Source organism: Motacilla alba, chromosome 5, assembly GCF_015832195.1.
Source record: "Motacilla alba alba isolate MOTALB_02 chromosome 5, Motacilla_alba_V1.0_pri, whole genome shotgun sequence".
NCBI classification, from domain to species: Eukaryota; Metazoa; Chordata; class Aves; order Passeriformes; family Motacillidae; genus Motacilla; species Motacilla alba.
The window spans coordinates 3,263,861-3,287,872 of record NC_052020.1 but is presented as its reverse complement, the minus strand read 5'-3'; the positions used below and the strand labels follow the sequence as shown (position 1 = coordinate 3,287,872).

The 24,012-nt window shown below is 38.7% G+C and overlaps 1 protein-coding gene across 2 annotated transcripts; it reads left to right on the top strand.

Annotated features, from left to right (window-relative positions):
* Positions 1-224: 224 nt before the first annotated feature.
* Positions 225-20,458, top strand: CCDC34 (coiled-coil domain containing 34). 2 transcript variants are annotated; one of them, XM_038137808.1, is made up of 6 exons: positions 225-2,039; positions 5,682-5,814; positions 8,120-8,227; positions 18,060-18,218; positions 18,669-18,810; positions 19,969-20,458. In XM_038137808.1, exons 1-6 carry the CDS (start codon positions 1,465-1,467, stop codon positions 20,229-20,231), a joined length of 1,380 nt encoding a protein of 459 aa, XP_037993736.1. In that variant the 5' UTR covers positions 225-1,464; the 3' UTR covers positions 20,232-20,458. The 2 variants fall into 2 exon arrangements, with proteins under 2 accessions (XP_037993736.1, XP_037993737.1); XM_038137809.1 differs by lacking the exon at positions 18,060-18,218.
* The last annotated feature ends 3,554 nt before the right edge of the window (positions 20,459-24,012 follow it).

Sequence of the window (24,012 nt, the reverse complement as noted above, 5' to 3'; positions counted from 1 at the left end):
TTTAAGCAGCATGCGTATCAGTTTGGTGCATAGTGATGTATTCTGGGGGTGCTTAGATCAGAGAGGTATTCAGGCCTTTTTTTGTGTTTTTCAGCTTGCTAGAAAACAGTTCTGTATGATTATTAGCAATGCAATAACATGTGTTCTTTTCTTACAGGAACCATAATGTTATTTCTCCAGCCTGTCAAAAGTGCAGTTCCTTGTGAAATGGTAAGCTAAATGCAGAAGCTCCACCACTGAAGGGGGAAATCCCAAATCCCTTACACCTCTGCCTCCTCCTTTGAGTCTGTGGCTGTGTTCCTGTCGCTTGCCTGGTTTTGGCCTCAGGAGTTGTCTCCTCCGATGCATCCTGAGCTTTAGCTTGCTCAGACCCACAGGTTGTTTGGCCATATGTTTTTCTACCATTTTAGCAAGGTTTTGTGTGTCAGTGAAGGGTCCAAAGAGCAAGAGGGAGGGAGAAGTACGTGCTCCTGAGAGACAGGAGAGATGCAGCCTCTTCGTCAGAGAAATTACAGATTTGGGTGCCTGTCAGTCTGCAGCTCAAGCACCAAACATCCCCTCTTAAAATTTTCCAATATGATCATTTTAGGCATCTTTTAGGACTGTTAATGATGGCATTGAGATGTCTCCTCCCTCATAGCACTCATTTTTGGTGGTGGTACTGGTTGTATATGTTAGACAACCTTTTTATATCATTCAGCTGCTGAAATTCAATTGTTACGGGAAGTCAATTGCCTCAGATGTCACAATTGATTTTCCTGATTAAGACAAAGCATTTCTAATACTGTTTCCTATTTTTCAACTTGCCTATCTAATTAAAAATACATTTCTTGTTAAACTCACCTGAAGAATCTCCACAAGAACAATTAATACAGCAGCCAAATTTACACTGATTTTCAAACTTCTGTATCTCATGTTAATATCAGTAATGCTTCTGCTTAGTCAGCCACAGCAAAGTTACTCAAACTTTTATAAAAATTTAACAAATGTTGATCAGCAGCTATCTCCTTGGTTACTGAAGGTAATGAAAATCTTTGGTTGTGCAAATGTTTGTTGCTGATCCTGCTTAAGATTTGGCTAAATGGGCGGGGTGTAAGGGTGGCCCAGCATAAGCAATGAAGGGGGACAGTGTTCCTGGGATTTGAAACCCAAATAGAAGGCTGACAAAGAATGTAGTGGCCAACAAGGATAGGAATATCTATATAGATATATAATCTGACCTATTTATTACAGATAGTTGTAGACTCAGTGGAAAATTAACTGATGGAGAAGGCAAAGGACACCGTTTTCCTAGAAGAGGTGTATGAAAACCAAGCTTTATAACTTTGAATCAGAAACAAGACAGTAACTGTGAGGACTGAAATAGGATTTTGCAATACAATGCCAGTATAGATTACGAATTTTGACTTGGCTGTTTGAACGTTAAGATGCCTCCTTCTGATTTGTCGGGATTGTCACCTGCAGATGAGGTTACCGGTTCCTGTTTATTGGACTGGTACGTGTGCAGAATCGTTAAGGAATAAAGAACTGCGAGGAGTTGCTATAGATCAGCACAGGCGTGTCAGTGCTCGCCCTGGCGGTGCCAGGCAGGCAGTCCCGGCCCGGGGTGCCTCCGGCAGATCCCAGCGCTGCGAGGCCTCCGCTCATTGCTCACAAACGGGTCAGGGGCCGCCAGTTCTCACCCGATCTTTGCCCGGTGTCTTTCTCCAGGCCGTGCCTCGGCTGACCCAGGCGCGCAGGGACGGGAAGGGGCGGGCAAGGCAGAGTCGCAGGGCCCGCCCCTGCCGGTGCCCGCCCCTGCCGGTGCCCGGTAACCGCTCCCGCCGGTGCCCGCCGCCGCCTCCCGCCGTGGCCCCCGCCATGAGTGGCAGGGCCAAGCGCTTGAGCCCGCCGCTCGCTGAGGGCCAGCTCCCCTCCAGCGCCTCGGAGGGCTCGCCGCTCTCGCTCGCGTCCCGCTGCATTTCCTCGGGCCGTGAGGAGCAGGAGGACCGGGAGCGGGCGGAGCCTCCCGGAGCGTCCCGGAGCCCGCCGGGCCATAGGTAACCCCTGCGGCAGGGACCGGGCTCCGGCGGGGCTCGGGGCTGCTCTTGCGCTCGCTGCTCACCGCCGGAGACAGAAGATGATTTTACATAAATGTAGCCTTATTTGCAGAGATGAGGCGCTTTAAGCGCTTTGTTACTTTTTTATTTTTTAAGTGTCTCGGAATGTCTTCTCTGTGGACACCTGAGTATTTTTATAGGCTCGTATATTGTCTGTAAGCAGTTGAGATGAGCCTGATAAAAAGCTACAGTCTGCCCTGCCTTGATTTAAAAGTGCTTGCAGACTACAGGGTTTGCATAGTGAATGTAGCTGGATCCAGAGTCAGTTTTGTATGTAAGCATTGCACAGCTCCTGCTCCCGTGGCGTAATCTTACTCCATTTTAATTATATGCAAACATAAAATGCATTCTTTTTACTTTGGATCTCGCCGGCTTGACAGGAGAATAATTCTTCTTCCCTTTAAAATAGAAGGGGGAAGAGCAGGGAGAGCCTATCCTAATCTGGAATACAGCTTCATGATAGAAACTTCACAGACATGTGCATTAACTGGGAGTGAATGTAACTAGTGAGGCTGAACTGAGCTGAAAGGGCTGGTGAAGTAAAGGAAGGATAGCAGAGCTTCACGGGGTGCAGGTTTCCAGCATGGTTCACAAATTTCCATGGAGAGCAGTGAGGGAATATGGACCACATTGCACTTTACTTAAAAGCATTTCTTGAAAAAGGTGCTAAAAGTCCAGGGAAAGAGTGTTCAAGTGTAGTCAGAAGCTTCTAAATGAAGAAATCAGCCAGTTTATGGTCCCTTCTTTCAGTTTTTCTGTTAACTCTCTCTATACTACTTCCTAATGAGCAATTTTGTTTCTGCCCTCTGGAGTTCTAGTTTGTTCAAGCTGCAGCACATCTTTGCAGCTTCAGAGGCTGTTGGAAGCAGCTCCCCACTCGGGCCTGTTGCTGCAGTATTCTCTGGCAGCAGTAAGATGCAGCTGAAGATAGCCACTTTTAGGGCCTGAGCTGGCAGTCTGACTAAACAGTGGGTTAAATACACACTGTGCTGCTGGGTAACACTGCTGCTGTGCTGCACTAAGTGCCTACCTTGTGTTCATATGGCAGCTTCTGTCTGTAGCTGCCAAGATTTCAGAAGTATAATAACGAAAACCATTTCTTATGCAGCTCCCCATGTATGCATGCACTCTGAATGTTGTTGTTGTCCTCTTAAAACTACTCAAAAGTTAGCTGGAGGCAAGTACTCAATGTGGGAAATGCAATATTTGCAAAAGAAAAGGGGTAAAAGCAAGGCTTTGTTAATGGTGTTAGGCATTGTCATACTTCCGTTGTGGATCCAGTGTTATGTTTGATGTGTCACCTTAGTGAATATACAGTAAATGATAATCACTGTTCCCTATTAATCAGACTTAGATCTAATGCCAAATGTGTCTAGTTTGATTTAGGATACTTACTTACAGCTAAATGTGCACTTGAGAATGGGTTATTTTAAGAAGTCTAATACTTTAATTATTTTGAAGAAGTTCCTAACTGCTAGAGTTTCAGAAAATGGTCCTGTGAATTTCAAGATGTGCGTGGTTTAAAATGCATGGTTGGTGTGCCAAGAGAGTGTGACGGGTGGCTGCAATGCACACCAAGGAAGACTGGGCTCTGGTGCAGTTGGAGAGCTTTAGACACAGTGTTGGAGAAGTGTTTCTCCTAACAGTCTTAATACTGAGTTTGTGTTTTCCTCTGTTTAAGTTTGATTTTGTGTTATTTCTTACTTGTCTACAGTAAGTTTTTAATCTATTACTGTGAATAACTTTTTTTTTGAGAAGTTGACAGCTTGAATTTCATGAATACTGATAGAAGAAAAGACATAATTATTATTATTTTTCCTAATTTGTTTGTTCTCCTAGTACCTTTTCTAATGTTTAATTTGTCAGTCGTGTTCCACTAGGTGCCATAATGCAAATCACACAAAGCAAAAGAATGTATTGAGGAAGTATCCCTGCCCCAAATGTCAAGTCTGTACAGAGTTATGGGGTTTTTTCCTGAATGTGAATGTATAATACTTTTGTCCTTTAATGAACTTTCAGAGACTTATTTTCTCCCAAAATGTGTTATTAGGCATTCTTAAGTGGCATCTCTTAATATATGCATGTGTTTAAGAGCTGTCTCTGTTACATTTTTGGTCTTTATTAATGCTGCAGCATAAAAGCCATAGAGCGCAGCAGAATGTGTGGGGCTGGTGAGTCTTTGGTCTGTGCTGCTTCTGTCTGTCCTTGCATTTGTTTATGTGTCAGGGTGTCCCTGTCAGTTCTGTTATTTTGCATTTCACACCGTAAAAGTGGGTTTGTCTGGGGAAACAAACCTGCTTCAGGTAGGTTTCAGTGTGAATCAGTTACCCTGATCTGACCAGCAAAGTCCTGTTAGTGCAAACACACATGGGTAAAACAACAGGGAAGAGTAGGATGAACTGTAACACTGACATTGTCCCCAAATGCTTCCTAGCACAGAAATGTACTCTAAAGATGACTGGGACAGAAAATGTGCAATTGAGTGTTGGAGTACTGCTGTGTCCTGAATATAATGTGCTTTTATATTGATAAAATACAGATGCCTTACATTTACAAATGCTTTACATTTACATTTTATTTCTGGAGTATTAGCATAATATGCTTGTTGGGTGCTTTTTTATAGCTTAGGTTCAACAAACAGAATTCCTCACTGTAGTGGAATATGTATGTAGGTAGGCATTTCCAGAGTCTGTACATCTGTAGGAAATAGTGAAGTCTAGTTTCATTGCTTTGTTCTCAAGAAAAAATTCTGTGGCAGATAGAAGAAATCTTTTAAAGAAATCTCTTTACTTGTTTTCAAATTTTGCTGACTTGGACCCTAATATACTGTGTTACTTATGAAATAGTACATATATAGAATATTATAAAAGATATTTGTGACCTGGGGCTAGGAATGCTTCATTATTCATGAGTAAAGAAGTTATGAGTGACTTACATAAGGTATCCTATTAATGTCTAATAGGACCTTGTATAATACTGTCAAGTGTTGTATGCTGGCTGTATTTCTTAAGCATGTTTCCTGTGAAAGTGTTTTAAGGTGGAAAACTTCCTGGATTGAACAGATGGATTCGTAATGAATGGACTCTTAATGCTGAGGTTGCTTGATACCATGAATCCCCCTGTGTAAGACTTGAATAAAGAAAATAAAATTCTCTGCTTTTGCTTTGCTTCTGCTAAAGACCACTGGATACATGGAGGGTCTTGTGACCGTGGACAAGATGCTAATGTTAAATCTCTGTTTTTCCTTAGCTTCCGTCTGTGAGAAGCAAAGGGACACTTTGATGTTATGGGTATTCTTTTAGTTTAGTTCCTAAAAGGTAATGTTGGAATCTGTTCCACAGTTTAAATCACTAACAAGCTAGAATTTAGAAAGAGAAATGTAGACCGTAAGGGGGATGGTCAGAGGTGCATTATAGATGCCATTTATCCATTATGGAGATTACTAAACAAGTAGAAAAATTATGTCATTGTTGTCACATTATGCCATGAAAGAAAAGTACTTTTTCAAGACAGTAACACTTTAACTTTTCAGTCAAATACATGATAGATAATATTCTCTTCTGTTTCTTGTTTTTAATTCAGAAGGGCTGAACATTCTGAAACAGCAGGGGGGAGAAAAGTGTCACCTTTGAAAGATAACCTTTCCCCATGGGAAGAGTGGTTCATTGGCAAAGAGAAGGAGCTGCGTGCCCGCTTACAGGCTAGAGCTGCAGAGGTGATTACATCCAGCTCTTCTGATTCTAACAGAAGAGAGCAGACACAGGATTTTCTTTTCCTTTGTTGTAGACACACAAATAGTTGTTTTTTTTAATCCTTTGTGTGTGTGTGTGATTTTTTTTTTTTTTTTTGCAGTGTTTTAGGCCTCCATAGTGTTTGTGTTTGTCAGTGCTGGTGTGATTCATGTTATGTGCATTTGCTTTTGCTGCATGTTGTACTTCATTGAACTGGTGCTGTATAATATTTTGTTTATCCAACTGTCAGGTAATGGTTCCATGTTTGAAGATTAAAACATTTATATAATTACTACCTTAATTTTCATCATGGGTATATAGGCTTGCAGGTAGGTTGTAAAAGAAAACAAGGTGTGTGCTGATTGTAAGTATGCCAAGCTACTAGGTTAGTTTTGAGGAACAATGTTGTTACCCACTTAGCATGTAATTTTACAACTCTTTGGTGTCCTTTCCCAGGAAAGGGATCTCTGTTGCTGCAATTTTTTTCCCTCATTCTATCTTTTTCCCAATTGCAGATGAACAGTTCTTAAAAACCAGAGCTGGGACACAATTAAGTGAGAGCACCCTATCTTTTCCTGATTACTCTGTTTGTAGTTGCAGTTGGTTAAATTATGCCCTTTTTGAAAATCAAATGGGAAGTATTGGGTAGTGATTAGAACAATCACATCAAAATTAGATAATTTCTTACTTTAGTTACTGGTTAACTATTTGACCTTGAATGTTTTCCTAGCCTTTCTGGGATTATCTGTTAAGTTTTATGTGGGCTACCTCATGTTGTTTATAAAACACCTACCACTGGAAGGTTCAGGAACAGAATTTTACAGGTCAGCAGTACACCAAAGTAGTTTGTTAAGCTTGAAGAATATGCTTTGATCTGTTAATCCACATCCACCAAACGTTTCATGACTTCCCATTTATATTCTGGATTGGTAATGTAAATGTAAGCTAGCAGATGTCTTTCAACTAAGTATTAAGAACAGTCATAGAACAAGCATCACTTAAGGCCGTGTAGAAAATAGCCATATAGTTTGTGAGATTTTGAAAACATTGGATATTGAACTGCAGCAAGGCAGTGTGAAAACCTTATATTTGGGGGGAAAAATATAATTAACATTTTTATAAGCTGCCAGAAGAGAATGAAATATATGATATTAATACAGAAAATATTGCTCTGTTTGCATTATAAAAGTATTCTAAACTGATATCCTGAGGAACAGCAGTGAAGTTTTAGATCTTTTGCTGACATTAGTACCAAGTCTGCCCTGAATGTCAAAAAGGTGAATAAACCTTTGGAGTGGAATTAGGTTGGGTCTTGTAAGGTGCTTAGAGTGCCATCAGCTTTTACAGAAACCAGGATCCCTGCAATACAGGTGTCCTGGAACTCAAAAGAGATGTTATTTGAGGTAACTTTGCTTCAATACAGCAACAACTGTATTTTCCAATTATGTCTGTATTGTGGGTGTTGGAGCTTTCTGTACACTTCTGTTGATGTCCTACTAAACTGAAATTCTATGTCATAAGAAACGGGGTTCTCTCTGAAACTGACTGCAGTGTAGGGACCATAAAGTCAGTTCCATGGAAATAATTCCATCTGTCTGTGTTTGAAGGTATGAATTTTCATTGAAAATTAATACTTTGTGTTAATGTTACTGTTGGAGAAGCTGGGCATCTCAAATTGTCTCCTTAGTTATATTTTTTTCTTTATTAACTTCACTGGAGAGGTACAAATGGTTGCATATATACTGTATGTCATATAAATATACTTTGAAAATTTCTTCTCTCATCTTCAAATTAAAACTCCTGTTTGAAAATTTGCTAGAATCTGCAATAATTTTGGCTTTAGTAAGCCTTGGGTAACGCCCTAAAGTTCTAGTAGTTCTTGTACTAAAAATCACAGGTGAATAATATTTCACTTAGCTTTTCATACCATCCACAGTGCAGAGCAGTACACAGTGTAAATTTTAAGTATTGTAGGAAAGTACTGCTGCAAATTAAGAGTCTACTGACTAAAAAGGATTTCAATAAACGGAGGAATGATTTGATGCATTTAATTGCTTCCATAGCCTAATTAAAATATGTATTTCCAGTTAATATCCTAAAAATTATACATTTTCAATAATTGTATTTCATAGTATTTCTGTGTTGACTGCCATTATTATTCTCCAAAATCTTAATGAAGGAACATATACCAAAATCTAATGCTTACGTTGTTTTAACTGCAGCACTACTGCCAGTATTGCTGTAAATGATCACCACAGATTTGAAATGTATACTTTTTTTTGTAATTAGGAAATGAATAAACAGCTTGAGGAAATAAAGCAAAATCAAGAATGGGAAAGAAGAAAAAGGATAGCTGAAGAGAAACACAAGGAATGGGTCCTGAAAAAGAGAGAAGAGGTAAATATTGCTTTGGCTGGAAATATTCTAGTACATGCCATGCTTGAGGAAGCCTGTGTAAAATTTACTCAGTCTGTTTGGCCGTCCATGTTTTCAGTTTGCTGAGTAAATGGCTGCTTTAATTGAAAATTATAAAAACATGCCAAAGCAACAAACATTTTTTCAAGACTGATTTTTCTTTTCTGTAGGGTACAAAGGGATTTGTTTTCTGAGTAGTCACATAACTGACAATGGGTGTACATCTTGTGCAGTAGCCTTCTGCTGATGATAGCTGGGGTTTTGGTCTTCAGTGCACCCAGACTTCCCAGGTTCAGTGCCCAAAAATTTTTGGGTAAGTGTACATCTTGACTGTGTGCAATGTTTTGTAGACCAGGTAGAGCCAGAAGAAGGATTTAGTTAAATATCACCACGGGTAGGCAAGGAGTATTTACCAGATGATATGGTTTAGGAGGGGTAATTGAGATATGGGGCCAGATGGAGGGAATTCTCAGTAGACCACAGTTAGCAACTGGGAATTCCTTCAGTCAGTAATTAATTTCTGGATGGGATCAAAAGGCTTTTAAGTTCTCTTGAGGGAGTGCCTGGGTCCAGGGTCAGAAACAGACAGAATGGTGATCTCAGTGGGGCTGTGTGACAGCTGTGTCACACCAGGTGAGCACATGCCCTGGTTGGCAGCAATGGGAGCCCTTGAGAGCCCAGGGCGTGTCCAGCCCTGGCAGTTCATGTGTTCATAGTCCTACGGTCTGCAGCAATACCAGCTGCTCACTGCATTAACTTCTGCTTCTGAGCAAAAACAGATGAAAATTCACCCAAAATATCACAACAGCACTAGCTGGGTTGGGTGGGCAGACCTCCTACATTTGTTTTCATTATTTTTGAACTCCTTCAGATTCAGCCTAGAACCACTAGAATAACATATATTTGGATCTAACCTAATTCATCTTAGTCTTAATGCTGGTTGGGTAGTTGGCAGAAATCCACTGCAGAACCTATCCTGCTCTTTTAATTTCTTATGTTTTATATTGCTAATTAAAGTACACAGAAAAAAAGTAGATTTATTATTCAGCATATACAATTCCATTTTCCTCTTCCAAAATGAAATTTAAATGAAAATGAAGTATTTTAAGAGGCAGACCTACTCCTTCAAGCCAATGAATAGTCACAGACACCCAGAATTTCAAGTTCAGAACCAGAAGTTTTCCTTCTGTCTCCTCCTCATGACCCCTGCCACCTCCTTCAACTTCCCTAAATTTCTACTTATTTGGGTTTTCTTTGGAACCTCTGTGGTTTTACTGGTTAACAACTTATATTCTGTTCCCAGTGGGATTAGGAGGTCTTTTTTAGGGTAATTACAGCAGCCCAGGGGACAGGAGAAAAAACATGCTTGTGTCTGGATTTTATAAAATTATGTTTTGGAAGCATAGGGTCATCTTTAGAGCAAGTGTTTAGAAAAAAGTAAGCTGATTTTCATTTAAATCAGATGATTCGTTGGCTAGTCTTTCCTATAAACCACAGTCAAATCAAGGATAAATTGAATTTAAAAGCTTAGCTGTCCATAGAATATTAACATTTGTGCTGTGTAGACTGTCCCACTTCAAGTTTCTGCGAGATTATTTGTGGATTTGCATACAGACTGAAGGACAAATATGTCAATTCAGTGACTAAGATGTTTAAAGGTGCATCAAGATTTCACCTGTGATTGAGGTATGAGTCATGAGCACTGACAGTTGATATAATTCTCTTGGGGAGTGTGTACATATCTCCTGTTTGGAAAACACTTCATTTCCTCATAGAAGTATCCAAAGATCCTTCTTGGGGCAAAGCTTGCAGTATTTTTCACTGAAATTTGCATTAAGCACTCACCTTTTTCAAGCTGAGAGTTATTGATTCTGAGCCCTGTGTGCAGAGAGCAGAAAGTGCTTTATTTGGAAGATGCAGTACTTTCAGGGACCTCACCTCTGCAATCCCCTCAAGTCTGTGTCCTTTCCTATTGCTCAGAACTGTAGTGATAAAAAAAGGAAGGCACACGAGAGCACACATGAATCTTCTTCCTTCATCTTGAGCATCCAGCACCAGGAGATGCTGCTGGAACAGTCTTTGTACTGGGAATGTGAGAGATGCTTGTGTCAGAAGTAAAATGTTTGTATATGCATAAAACAGTTCTGGTCTTGTGTATTTCGATCCAGTATCCTTGCATGGCAATTTTAGTTGTGCTGTTCTCTCTGACTATGAAATATAGTCCTTTAGGGTGAGGTTAGGAAGCAAAGCTTGAACACTGTTTCTGTCCACTACTTTTTTTTTAATCCACTTTTTATCCACTTTTGTCCACTATTTTTAAAAATTATTTAATATAGATTAAAAATTATATGCTGTTACAGTTTTCTTATACTTCTAATCATTTAAGAGAACTATTTTTGAAAGTAAAGAAATCCTAGCTATTTGGTATTCTTCTATGTAAATAGCTTTTGTGGTTCTTAAAGGTGGTAAATGAACTAGAAGTAATATTTTGAAATATGAGTCATCAAAGAACATTCTAAGCCATGAAATATGTTTATACAAACATTTGTTCATAGCAAAATTTTCAAGCTCACTAGGAATTAAAAGCTTAATAAAACCTAAATTTTAGTGCCTAAAATTTTTAGGCACTATCTTGGACCTAATAATGCCTTTACAGTTTTTAGCAATATACTGGATCCCTCCTGGACAAAAATAGTCTTACTTTGTCTTCCTCTTAAGGTTGAGCCATTTGTGGACAGACAGTAAATTGTTAGTTGATTTTTTTAGCAAGCATCAATTAAAATATTTTAACTCTAAAATAATGCTAAGCAGGCTGTTGATTCCAGAAGGAAAATGAACATAACATGATTTTTTAATGTAACCTAAAATGTTTATTTCTGAGTTACTGTTATATTTATTGATAAAAATGAAGTGGCTATGGTTATAAATGCTGAGCAAGTAAGTTTGGTGTTCATTTCCTGTTTTATGTAAACTTCTGATGTGAAGTCTTTTTCGTTCCTGTCATCAGCTGTGGGACTGAACACTTTCGTAAGGTACCTGTAATTGTGGAATTGCTGATTTCACGTCAAAGTATGAAAAGCTTTTGAGAAATGCATTGTGAATGCATAAACTGTGGAGACCCTGTAAACTGCCATGACAGTTTAATTCTTTATCATTGTCATCACAGTCAGAATCTCTTAGGAATTAATGCTGAATAAAATATTAGGATTGAAGCTCAAGCCTGATGACAATAGCTTTTTGATTGCATATTAAAAAAATCAACTGTGATGCAGTGCACTCTGCCTTCTGCAATCTAATATAGTATCTTCATATTTAATCCACCTTTACTGGCTCTGCAAAGTGCTTCATTTTTACAATGTCAGTAGAGCGTGAACTTAGAAATATCTGGAGTATCCAATTCAAATATATACATGTGTGTACATGTAAATATTTATTATTGTTGTGTGTTAGCCCCAGGAGGCAGCTGAGATCCCACTTGCTCCCCCAGCTTTTCTTGCTGAGCAGCATGGTCTGGGATTTCCCTTGGGTTGGTGGGTGTCAGTTCTGGCTGTGCCCCCTCCCAGTTCCTCGTGCACCCCCAGACTGTGCCCTGGTGGCATGGGGTGAGAGGCAGACAAGGTCTTGAAGCTTTGTAAGCACTGCTTAGTGATAACTTGTTATCACAAACACTGTTTTGTTCACAAATCCAAACATAGCACAACAGGAGCTGCTATGAATAAAATTAACTCCATCCAAACCAAAACCCACTACATGTGTTGTGTGGGTGTTTGCAGCAGTGATGGAAATCCCAAAAGAGGAATACTTGCATTCCAAAATAACTGCAATTCTGAAACTCATTTTATTAATATCCCTGTATTTAGTCTTTGCATGTAATGCTTTATCCTGTAATAATGTGATACCTAGCAAAGTTGTAAGAGCACAAGTAGTGAAGTTAGAATTTTCCATTGGAAAAACCAATTATTCTAATGCCAATCTAAAATTGGCTGTAGCATTTCTAATACTTTCTGCATTGTTGAATAGAGAATAAGGCAACATTTTTTTTTCCATGAAAGTAAAAATTACCAAGCAGGCATTAAAAATTGAATTTGGATGTTCAGCAGTTTTTATTGTTCTTTTCTTTTCAATAAGTCCCCTTTACTTACTGAAAAATATAATTTTTAATGGAAGCTAGGTACAGGATGGAAAAGTTCTGTTGGAATGTTTTTTCATTGAAGATTTTGTTCTTTGCATTTACTATGCTGTTGGCTGATAGTCTTTATGAGAAGCAAAAAGCATTAAGGAGTATATGAAAGCGTAGAACCAACACAGTGTGCAGTAATGAATGACAGTGTTCTTGAGCAGACTTCCCTTTTTGGTGTGCTGGTTCCTCCAGAAGAGACACCCAGGTGCCAACTCTTACACCAAAGGCTTTTTGTTTAATGTGTATTTTATCTCAGCATGGTTAATACATATCACAGATTGTTCCACAGCTTGACCATGACTTTCTAGTTCAAAAGCTATGCTTGCTCATGCTCTCTTTCTTTCATCCAATGGGTTGTTACTGATTTTGTGAGGAATGGTAGCACTCCCACAGAAGGGCTGGAGAATCCTGTCATGCCAGCCTGCAGCCTGGGGACATGTTAATTGGAATCTCCTCTGGCAGAAATGTGATGAAATACAGATCTTTCCTGTCTAGGTTAATATTCTTACAGCTGAACTCTGGTTGCTAAGGGAGAGCGTGATGTACTCTGGTTTTTGCTGACAGTTTAGACTTGAAAGAGATGATAAGATGTCCACTTGTTCAAGACTGAACCCTTTCAAGAAGTGTGTTTGTGAGGGAAGCTTCTAGTAGAAATGATTTCCAGTCATGAGAACCAACTGCATATGAGAATGAAAATTTTCTGTTTACATACCTAAGTCTGTCTTTACAGATCTAATTTTTTTTTCTGACTCTGGGCTTAATTTCTTAAGGACTTTTTCCCACATATTGTGGGTCTTTTGCTCTCTGGACCTGAAAAGTCTTTACACAGAATTTTTCTGTGGTATCATGCATGACCGATGCCATGGTTATAATTTTAGGTTTTACCTGAATCTTAATTACTTTTCTGTAGGTAGAATGAACTAATTTCTCATGGTGAGTGTTAGAATGAGCTTTAGAGTTTTGGAAGAGGAGTTCAGTGTGACAGGTGAATGAGTGTTTATGTATTTCAGCAGCATTCGTGGAGTCCACATTCTTCTGAAGATCCCAAGAGTGTTCCAGGAACAAGTACACTAAAACTTTGTGCTTGTCACGTACATTGAGTCACCACATGAAATGAACACAGTCTGGGAGAAAGATGCAGTAATTTTCCCATTCCCAGACTGCAGTGGGGTCTGTCCTGACTCTGTGAACTTGAGCAGTAAATTGGTATTAAACCAGCTTGTCAAGAGCCATTTGCAGCTCTGGCTGTTGCTGATCTCCTTTCTAGGCTCTTGTTGTTTTCACATGGAAATTCTAGAGAGATTAAAGAAGTGTTCATGTGGACTAGGCCTGGTCACTGAGTTGTGTTATGGGGCCAAGCTGAAAAGATAATTACAGTTGTTTGAACTACCGAGATTTCCAAGATTGCTAGAAGTGGTTGATGTCCACAATTATTATGAGGATAAACAAGTAAATTAGGATGTGTGTTCTGATTTTGGCAATGTGGGCTTTTCCTATATTTTGCCATCAGTCAGCATTAACTGATGCTAGAATATGCTAGCTAAGATGTGAAGTAGAACACTTATCTGCGAAAAGTGTCTCATTCTGCAGATCATAAGATGGAAAGGATTGCTTTCAGAATTATCTTAAAAATATCAATCGCATCATTAATTTCTGGAAATACTTCCACCTAGTGACAGTCTATATAGAAAATGCAGAACAGAAAGCACCTCTGCACTTTACACATTCCAGGCTCTCAATTACTCACTAATGTGAAAATACAGAAATACATAATTTAATAGTTTTCTTCTAGTTTGATATAATGCCTCTGTTTCAGAAGCAATTAGGGGCTTTTTCCTTGCATGGAAAATTACTTACTGTTTCTACCTTCTGTCAGGAAGGAAGTGGGGCACTTCTTCAGATTTTAAAATCCTTTGACTATTCACCACATGCATGTAGGTCTGATTTTTCTGGAGAAGTTAGTAGTTAGCACTGACTCAGTAAGACACATGCTGTGGGCAGAGTCACCATCACAGAGAGCTTTGTGGGACAGGTGGCTTGTGTGGGGTGGGGAATTTCCAAGGACGTACCTAAGCCAGGCTTCAGTGGGTTCTGAGACCTCATAGAATCACAGCACAGAGCACTGAACCTTCAGGGTAGATATTTATCCTTTCTCCTTGATCATGTGCTTGGCCAGGGTGGCAGGAGAACAAGCCTTTCTTGCAGTGAGTAATTGGATGTTTTACAATCAGTACCTTAATTTAGGTAATACCCACAACCGTATAGTAGTGTATGTAAATTTGCTGGGGGTTTAGTGAATAGATTGTGACTGTTTTGAACACAAGATCAAAGAGAATTTTTAAAACCCAATCTAAACAACATCAAGCATAAACAAGTAATTTCTCCCTTCACATATGCATGGAAGAAAAGGAAAAGAAGGAGGATATGCACATTGATAGCATTTTTGGTAGACTTTTATAACAAGGATGGGAAAAAAGCTGGGACAGTCAGGGTGACAGAAGCTTGACATGGAACAGGTTACTAAAGCTGGGAATGTGGTCTACACTAACTATATGAAGGAAAATCTGTTCTGATTGTGAGAGAAGGAGGAAGCATTTCTGGTTTGTCTGCAGAAAAATTTCTAGGCAGTGTAAAGTCTGCAATTCTGCAGGGAGTCCCCTGTCTTAGGGGTGTCTCACTGGAAGTAAAACTTACTAATACTTGTGGCTTTGGTGTGTATGGCATGTTATTGTTTACATAGGACCTAATTTAACTTTGAGTCAGCCTAGAGAGTAGCTAAACTCATCTAAATATTGTGATTTGAGACACTTAAGTTAAGAAGCTTCCCTGCCTTTCTTTTATAGTATTTACAAAGATTTTTAGTCTACTTTCTGCTTATAATGATCTTCCATTATGGAACCATTCCCCTAGGTATGGAAGTAGCCCCTTTTTTCAGTTTTCTCCTATATTTATTTTCATGTCTTTTTATACAATAAGACCCTTAGCTAAATACTGTAGTTTTGGATGATCCTTAGTTTTGTAACTTTCACATACATCAGAGGTAAGTCAGCAAAAAAACAAAATGTGCAAAATCTTTGTAAGCCACTTTTCCCGTAGTTTACCTCACTGATTTCACAGATGTCTCTCATCTACATTAATGCTTTTTATGTGTCCCAGACAACCATTGTCTCAAAACTGGAGTTGTTGGCACATTTGGGGGGAGTATTTAGTAATGAAGAGACAGAGAAACAGCTCTGAATAAAAGAGATTGAGATGAATTGTAGATGAAGAAGGAGGGAAAACCTAGACAATTGGTTATTTGATTTATTTTCAGGAAGGTGATGTTTAAATAATTTGCCAAAAATACATTGTTTTTTTCTTTTCAGCATTTTAAAATATGGAAGCGTTTGTTTCATTTAGGAAAGATCTTGTTTCCATGCTTCATTAGCATAAAAGCATTTCAGAATCTCAACTCTTCTTAGTTCCCAGAATGAAATGTAGTTTTTCATTATTCTTGATTGTAAATTGTTTTAACACATGTACAGGCATCACTGTTATGAAGTTGTTTTAATAAGACCAATTGTTTTATAATTCTGTGTGGTTTTGCATTCCAGAATATGCATTGTAATTGGATTGTATTAATATTTGACCATTTTCCCTACACCACAAAACAGATTAAGCTGATAATTGCTATAATGTATTAAAGTGAAATGGAAAAAACCCCACTAAACAACAAAAAATCAAGGAGAAAATAGAGCTAAAATGATAGTTGCAATTGTTTTGTGAAATTGTGTCCACAAAGAATTTTTTGTTGTCAAATACTCTTATTTGAGTATGCCAGAGCAGTACTACTGAAAGTATCCTTATGGTTTTAGGTGAACCAACATCCCCCTTGGAGATTATGGTAAATTCAGCTACTAAAGCCTAGCTTGTAACAGGAGGTGGGTGGGGGGAAATCCCACAGTGCCTAATACAGCTGCTGATGTTAAAGCTGTAGTAATGCTCCTGGTGCTGGCAAACAGAAGAGGACACATTAACTCCAGTGGTTCTGTGAGCTGGCTTCTTTCCTGGCAGAAATCAGGTAGGTGTGCTGCAGAGCGATATAAGCTGAGGTTTTTATTCTCTGTGCTGCTTTATTGGATTCCTGGTGGTTTTCGTGTGGGGGCACAAGCACTGGGCCAGCAAGTTTAGACCATCCTGTTCATACCAGACTGAGGGAATTGTGCTGGTCCCCAGTGCAGTATTATGGCCTCTGCTTCATTATGCATAATTGGAGTTTCCATAAGTGCAGTAAACCTGGGAAAAAGGTTGGGGGAAGGACACACGGGGAGACCTCTAGATTTCTACCTTTTTGTTCTTTTAATGGGAAAAATGGTAATATATAATGGTAAAATGGGAATGTATTTCTGGTTTTCTTGAGAATGTCTTTTTCCCATATTTCATTTATTTATTATAGTTTGCAGCTGTAGTTCTAGGCATTTATATCCATACTGCCAACTGTAATAATTCTGAGTCAGGATGAGTTTCTGCTAAGTTACATATGTCCTTTGTTCAAAAGGAGTGTGCAGGGAAGTGTGTAAGTAGATTTCTTAAAAGAAAAACAACATATTTTTTCAACAGCTCTTTTCTATTAAGAGGGAACTGGTCTTTAGTCTTGTGCCTCTCTTCCAAGGCATGTGCACAGCTTGTCTGGAAGATTTTTGCTTTTGCACATGTACGCAGTTGCTTCAGAGCTAAGTGAGTTAAGCAGAAATAGACTCAATCATAGATCCCAGACACTTCATAAAAGTTACAAGGAACAGAAATGAGAGCTATTGTCACTCTTCAAATGAAAATACCTCCCTCTCCAGATCAGGCAAAGGCCAGTGGATATGTGATTGTTTGCTTAGAGAAAGATCCTCAGAACACATTTTTGGATACACACACACTGAAAAGATGTAGAAGTGAATGACACCACTGGTGTGTTCTATCTTCCAAATCACACAGGCAGCAATTTCACTTCATCTCAAGTTACCATTTTGCCTACCCTGGAATGTGTTTTCTCATTTTCCCTTTCATAATTTGAATAGGAGAAATGTGTGGATTGATTTATTGAAGTAGTCCCTATGTGGATAAACTAAAGGGTATAAAATACTTAAAAGAATGCCACAAAATATGAATTGTATTTTTATGTGAACTTTTTTTACTGTTTAATTTGTGCCAAAGTGTGCTGAACAATCTGCACACGTCTCAATAGAATGGGGCAGTTTACCTGACTTGCATTTGGAACTGTAGTTTGCTCTAGATTCACTGACAAGTAAAGCTAACACACCGTTGTTGAGAATTGCAACCTGTATTTCATTCCCAGAAATATGGAGATGTGTCTAAAGTGTTTAAAAAATCTCAGAATAAATAAAACAGAGGAGTAAACCGGAGGAGATCTGAAAGTAAAATTTTTATAATCTTTTTTTTGGCAAGTTTATATGTCTATCATACCTGGAGTCTAGCAATGAATAGGTTCTGACTTCAAAGAGCTTACAGTATCACATATATTTTCATGTTTATGATAATTTTCTTTGTAATTGTGTAATAAAATTTACTGTATTCCTCAAAAGAATTGCTCATTGAAATATACTAAACAATTTCTATTCTGTTTCTTTGATATGTTTCACATAGGAAAGAAGAGAAAGGAAACGAAAGTTGAGCAAAGAAATGGCAGAACAAGCCACAAGGGAACTAGAAAAAATGCAGTTAAAAGAAAAGGCTGACATAAAGTATAAAGAATGGTTAGAGAAGAAGAGAGCTGAAGAGGCAGAAAAGAAGAAAAAAGAGAAGGTGCTAATGAACTCATAATTTATTTGAATGGAGTTACTTAATCTGCAACTTATTGCAGATTCAGATTTCATATATTCAAATCTTACGTTGAATATGTGGACATCAAATGGCAGTGTTGTACATAAAGAAAAACCATTCAAGAGTTACAGTGTTACTGCATTAAAGGCACTGTGGTATGGTCAGCAAAGTAAGATGCATATTAATACATTTTTGTTAATAGCCTTTGATTAGGGAGACACTGGATTAACATAGAAGTTAGGGGTTGGGGTTTTTTTTTTCAGTCTTAAACGAAAAAATGCATCTTTTCCATTGTTAGAAAAAGGTGCTTGTATTTGAAGAAGTATTTGAATTGTATTCAGCAGTCTGGAAATCTGCAAAAAATTATTTACTATTTTGTGTATATTTTACAGGGCTTTGTCTAGGAGTACCTTTTACTTTTTTTATTTCTAGGAAAAAGAAAAAGAACAGGAGGCTGAGCTACAGGAGAAGAGAAAAAGATCAGAGAAAATCTTTAAGGAATGGCTGCAAAATGCTAGAAATAAACCACAACCTGTTTTAAATGCTTATGGTTTCTTACATGGAAGGTCTACAGGTTTGTATGTACAGTACACAAATAGGGAGTGACTTGGGTTTGTGGTTCTTTCCTTCTAGTATTTTAGTATAAAATGAACACTGTTTAAGACACTCATTTAATACCTGTTTTGGCACATAGGAATGGTTACTTTTACTATGCTATAAGTCAGGGAAACTTTGTGTATTTTTCTTAGCCTTTCTTTTTTTTTTATTATTTGGGAGGAAAATGACATTATTTGAGATAATTATGTGGTGTACCAAAGGATGGTTTTATCTGATTTTTCTTACCAGGTATAGCAATCACTAGAGCAAAGTCCTGGGTCCTGTGAAGCAAATTAGTTATGTCATTGTCAAGTTAGTTTTCATGTTACAGAAGGTGTGTGTCAGCACACCTGAATCCCCCTTAGAAAAGAGGTGGGTTTTGAGACACAAGAACTATTAGAAGGTGACAGAAGTCCAGTCCGAAAAAGGAGACGGGGGCATCAACCTGTGTTCTGAGCTAAAATTTTGCTTTTCACCTGCACTGAACCTCCTCGGCTTCAGTAATCCTGTTCCATTTTTGTTTGAAAACATCTTTTTTTTCTGTGCAACTAAAATAATTGCTTCTATTTGACTTTGCAACAGAAATAGTTTTGATACCAAAATTCTGATCTCTGTTTAAAAGACAGGTATAAAGCAGGTGAACAGCCTTTACTCTTCTGCTTACATTTATTTGTAAATAGTGATATACTTTGCCTTCCTGTTTTGGTTGGACCTGCATTATGTACTGACAGCTGCAATCATTTATTTAAATGATTTTTGAGGAAAATTTGTCTACTCACTTGTGTCATTCAGTGTAATATATTACAAAGTTGGAAGGGTATCCATCATGTGGTTGGGTAAAACAAAGTAGCCAATTTGTAGACATTTACAGTTTTTAAGAACACAAAGGACTGAGCATTCAACCTGCTTATTATTTAAGTAGAGGTGAAGAATATACCAGTTACTGTTTAAAAAGCAAGAGGATGGACTGGTTATCATTTTGAGTCACATTAATTATGTGATGTGCCTGTGCTGTCTTTCTCTGAACACGATGTTGTGTTGTATTTAGTCCAGATAATTATTGTAACTGCTTGCATTGGCAAGCTTGTAGTGTAAATATTCCTTCTTAGTTATGTCTATTTTCTAAATGTTTTAGGGAGTGCTGATAGAAATTTGTATCCAGCTCCAGCATATTGTAACCCCATTCCTTGGAAGCCGGTACAGGTGCCTCCCACAAAGGAAGACACAGTTCTCACCATGAAGAAGAGTCAAAGACCTGTATCTTGTCAGCCACGTGCAGCTTTACCAGTGGTGATTTCTAAGCCCAGGAGTAACCCTTGTATTGGATCCCTGTGCAGAAAGAAAGAAGATACAGTCAAGAAAAAATGTTCATACAGTCTTGACCAAATTGGGCCATAAATATGAAGTTCTGTGTAGTTATATGTCCAGTGCAGATTGCTTTGTGCCTTTCTTTTTTTTTTTTTCTTTCCATTTTTTGGGGCAGGTTTTGTGTTTACTGCTAGTTGACGAATCAGGCTTTTAATGTTTTTTCTATATTGCATTTTAATTTAAGAAAAAGGAAAAGATTAGTTGTAATGGACTGTACCTCAATGCCAATAAAATGCACAGGGCTGTTTCTTCCTTTCCTCTCTTGTTCTTGAAGGAGTTATTTTGTATATGTAATTGTTCTTTTGGACAACAGTATTAACTAGGTTATTTTGATTTGTTTTGTTTTAATTTGTAACAAACTTTAAAACAGTTCTTGGCTTTATGCAGAAGTAATTGGCCTGCCTCAGTTCCAGGGTTATCGTGTCACTGGGATTACAGAGATCTAGTGGGATAGCTGGAGTGCTGCAAGGAGTGGATGCAGCCTCTTGAGGGAAGCACAGGCTCTTTGCTGGCCCTGATATGTACAAACCAGGGAGAGCTCGTCAGGGGTGTGAAGTTTGGGGCCAGTGATGACATGTGTGAATCTGTGGGATTTGGTAGGGTGCACCTGAGAATGCTGAGCAAGTGGCAAATGTCACTGTAAGGATACTCTCAATTATCTTTCAGAGATCTGGTGATAAGGGGCTGTTCCTGAAAGCTAGAAGGAAGTGAATGTCAAGCTAGCCTTCAGGAGGGGTGTGTATGCAGAACTGCAGGCCAGCAGTCAGCCTCACCTCAGTCACCTGGACAGCTAATGGATTTGGCCAACGCAGCCAGCAGCCTCCTGGCCTGCAAAGGAAGAGCACTGCCCACAAAGGGAAGAGTCTGTCCCTTGTACCATAACTATGTGAGACTACATTTAGAGTGCTGGGCCCATTCCTGGGCAGGAATGTGCCAGGAAAAAAGTGACACTGATGTTCTGGAGCAAGCTCAGTGAAGGGCCACAAAGATGATTAAAGAATTGCAGCATCTGACAGACAGAAGCTGAGAGAGCTGTGACTGTTAAGCATGAAGGAGAGAAAGTTCAGTAATGTCAGAGCAATGTCTGTAAATATCTGATGGCTGGAGAGAGAGAGCAGACCCTCCTCAGTGCCCAGCGAGAGGAGAAGAGGCAGGGAGTGGAAATCAAACTACAGGAAATTCCATTTAAGTATGGGGCAAAAATGTTAAAAGAAGAGTCATTGAATGGTGGAACAAATTGCCCAGTGTTGTGGAGTTTCCATTCTTGGATATACTCAAAACTTGACTGGACATAGCCCTGAGAAACCTTCTCCAGCTGGCCCTCTTTTGAACAACAGAGTTGGACTAGACCATTTCTAGAGGTCCGTTCCAGTCTCAACAATTCTGTTACTAATGGTGAAAAGGGAAAAGCAGAAATAAAGAAGATTTGTTTTTCCGGTTGTAGTCGTATCACTTTGAGAAATACCTTGTTATCCTTAAAAAGTTACAGTATTAAAAAGTATATTGCACATTATAAAATTTATGTGGTAAGAAAACACACTAAGTCACATTCTGGAATGTGTTCTATTGATTCTAGTTCTAGGCTTAATATTATATTTCAGTTTCCTCAGAGCAACTTGTAAAAAATACTAAACTATCTCATGTCAAGTTTATACCTAATACATTACTTGTACCATTACTGTGAGTGAATCAGTTTATGCAATATGCCTGTGTCTGTTCTTTCTAGATAGTGGCAAATGCCAACAAGACTGCAACAGGTTACAGTTGCACTTACAGATTATTTGGTTTGTGTTTGCATTTAGACTTTCACAAAGTTTTAATTTTACTGTATGCATTTAGGAGACATTGGTGTCTGTAAAACACATGGAACATGAAATTGTGTTTCTGGTAAGTAGAAGCACACAGAAGTCTGCACATTATCTTCAGGATGTAGAACTCTGGGTCCATCTTTGCCTATAATGATGTTGTTTTAGGCACACAGTTTGTGGTGATTGGGAGCAATGGGTAAGCTGTGCAGGACAGGTGAATGCTGTTGAAGGTAAGGAGCCATGGAGTGCCCAGGGGTGCTGAGCAATCCCACAGGGAACAGAGGGCACACAGGTGCAGTGTCTGAACATGAGGGGTATAAAAGGCTGGGCTGAAGAGCAATAAAGGGCAGATGACTGATGCCTCCTTTGGTGTTGTCGTGGCTCTGCCTTTGCCCCAATATTAGGTAAGCTGTGTGAAGCTTGTGAACGTTTAAGATCAAGGGACAGTATTTTATTGTAAAGCAAGTGATTAATTTTGGATTAGCTTACAGAGATTTTTTGGGACTGATTTAATTGAAGAGTCATATACTATTTTAGTGTTTTTTCTAACAGGTTCTCTGAATGTGGCCATCAGTAAGGTGTGTTGACGTAATTACCTGAGTGTATGTTGATGGCTTTGTATTTCTTTTCATAAATGTTTCTTTTCTTTTCTTTTTGTAGTGAAATAAAATTAACTAGTGGACTTAGAAGCCCTAAAGTAGAATGAGGTCCTTGCTGTAGCTTATCCACAGAATTGTAAAGACAGTTCTGTCCTAACTAAATTACAGCAAAAGGTTAAGGGAAGATGGCTGCTGAATGCACATATTGGCCCAAATTCAATACACATAATGATTTTGCTAAAGAAGAGAAATAATGTTTGGATTTTTACCAATGAGAAATCAACTATAGAATAAAATGGGTTGGCCTTGTAGCATCATTTCAGATTGTGTGCCACAGAAGGCTATAATTTTATGCTGTTGTGGCAAATAATTTACACCGTTCTTTCTCAGATGTTAGAAGATAAAATCATGACACTAGAAAAACTAGTTTAAAGGGTTGATAGCAATGGTTTGATTTCCACGGATAAGAGGGGATTTCTCTCTCTGTTAGGATATCTGCTAGGCTGAGCATAGCTCACAGTGTACTGAGGGGAGGCAGTGGCAGATCTGTAGGATGTGTGAGGGGTCTGGCTGAGCTGGAGTTCATTTCCCCACAGCAATCCTCACAGTGCTGTGCCTTGCTTTGCTGGCTAGAAAGATGTCAATAACAAAATTGCAAAAGCAATTTCTATGCCAGGATGCAGGAAATTAAGATGAAAGGTAGATGGATAGCAGGTGAGGCTGCAGCTGTTACTGAGCACAATATGATGCCTCTGCTGCATTATTTATTTCACATGATATCAAAGTTTATGCAGTCTTGCAGTGGGAAAAGTGAGTTATTGTGCCCATCCAGTGCTTTCTCCAATGCCACTCTATGTATGCACAGTTTGTCAGAGGTGTCTCAAGACAAATGTGCATGGCAACAGCAGAATCTGGGCAGGGATATTTATTAAGCCAAGTGCCAAAGCTGCTGCACTGATCCGGGGATGAATATTGAAGTTTCTGGCTGGTTCTTGTTCATAATGTTCCAGCCCATTGCAGCTTACATAATCTCTGTGGAACTTCCTTGTACCTACTTCAAACTCAAATGGCTTTCAGACTTTAGTTCTGTTTCATATCCAAATTCTTCTACTTCTCAGGAAGGAAAATAGGAGGATAAAACTACCAGCATTCTTGGTGGAGGGAAAGTTGGGTAATATAACCTAAATGAATTTGGCAAGGAATACTAATACAAAATGTTACAGAAAATGTAATTTGAAGAAACTCTAGGATTTAGGTGCTGTTGCTGCTATTTTTCTTTTTTTTCTTAACTGAGATTTTTAGGCTGATGTTATTATTTATTTGTTTGTACAGTCCATGCTTAAATGCTGACCAGGGAACTATTTTTGCTTCCCTGTTAAGCTGAACAGCTTTAAAAATTGAGAA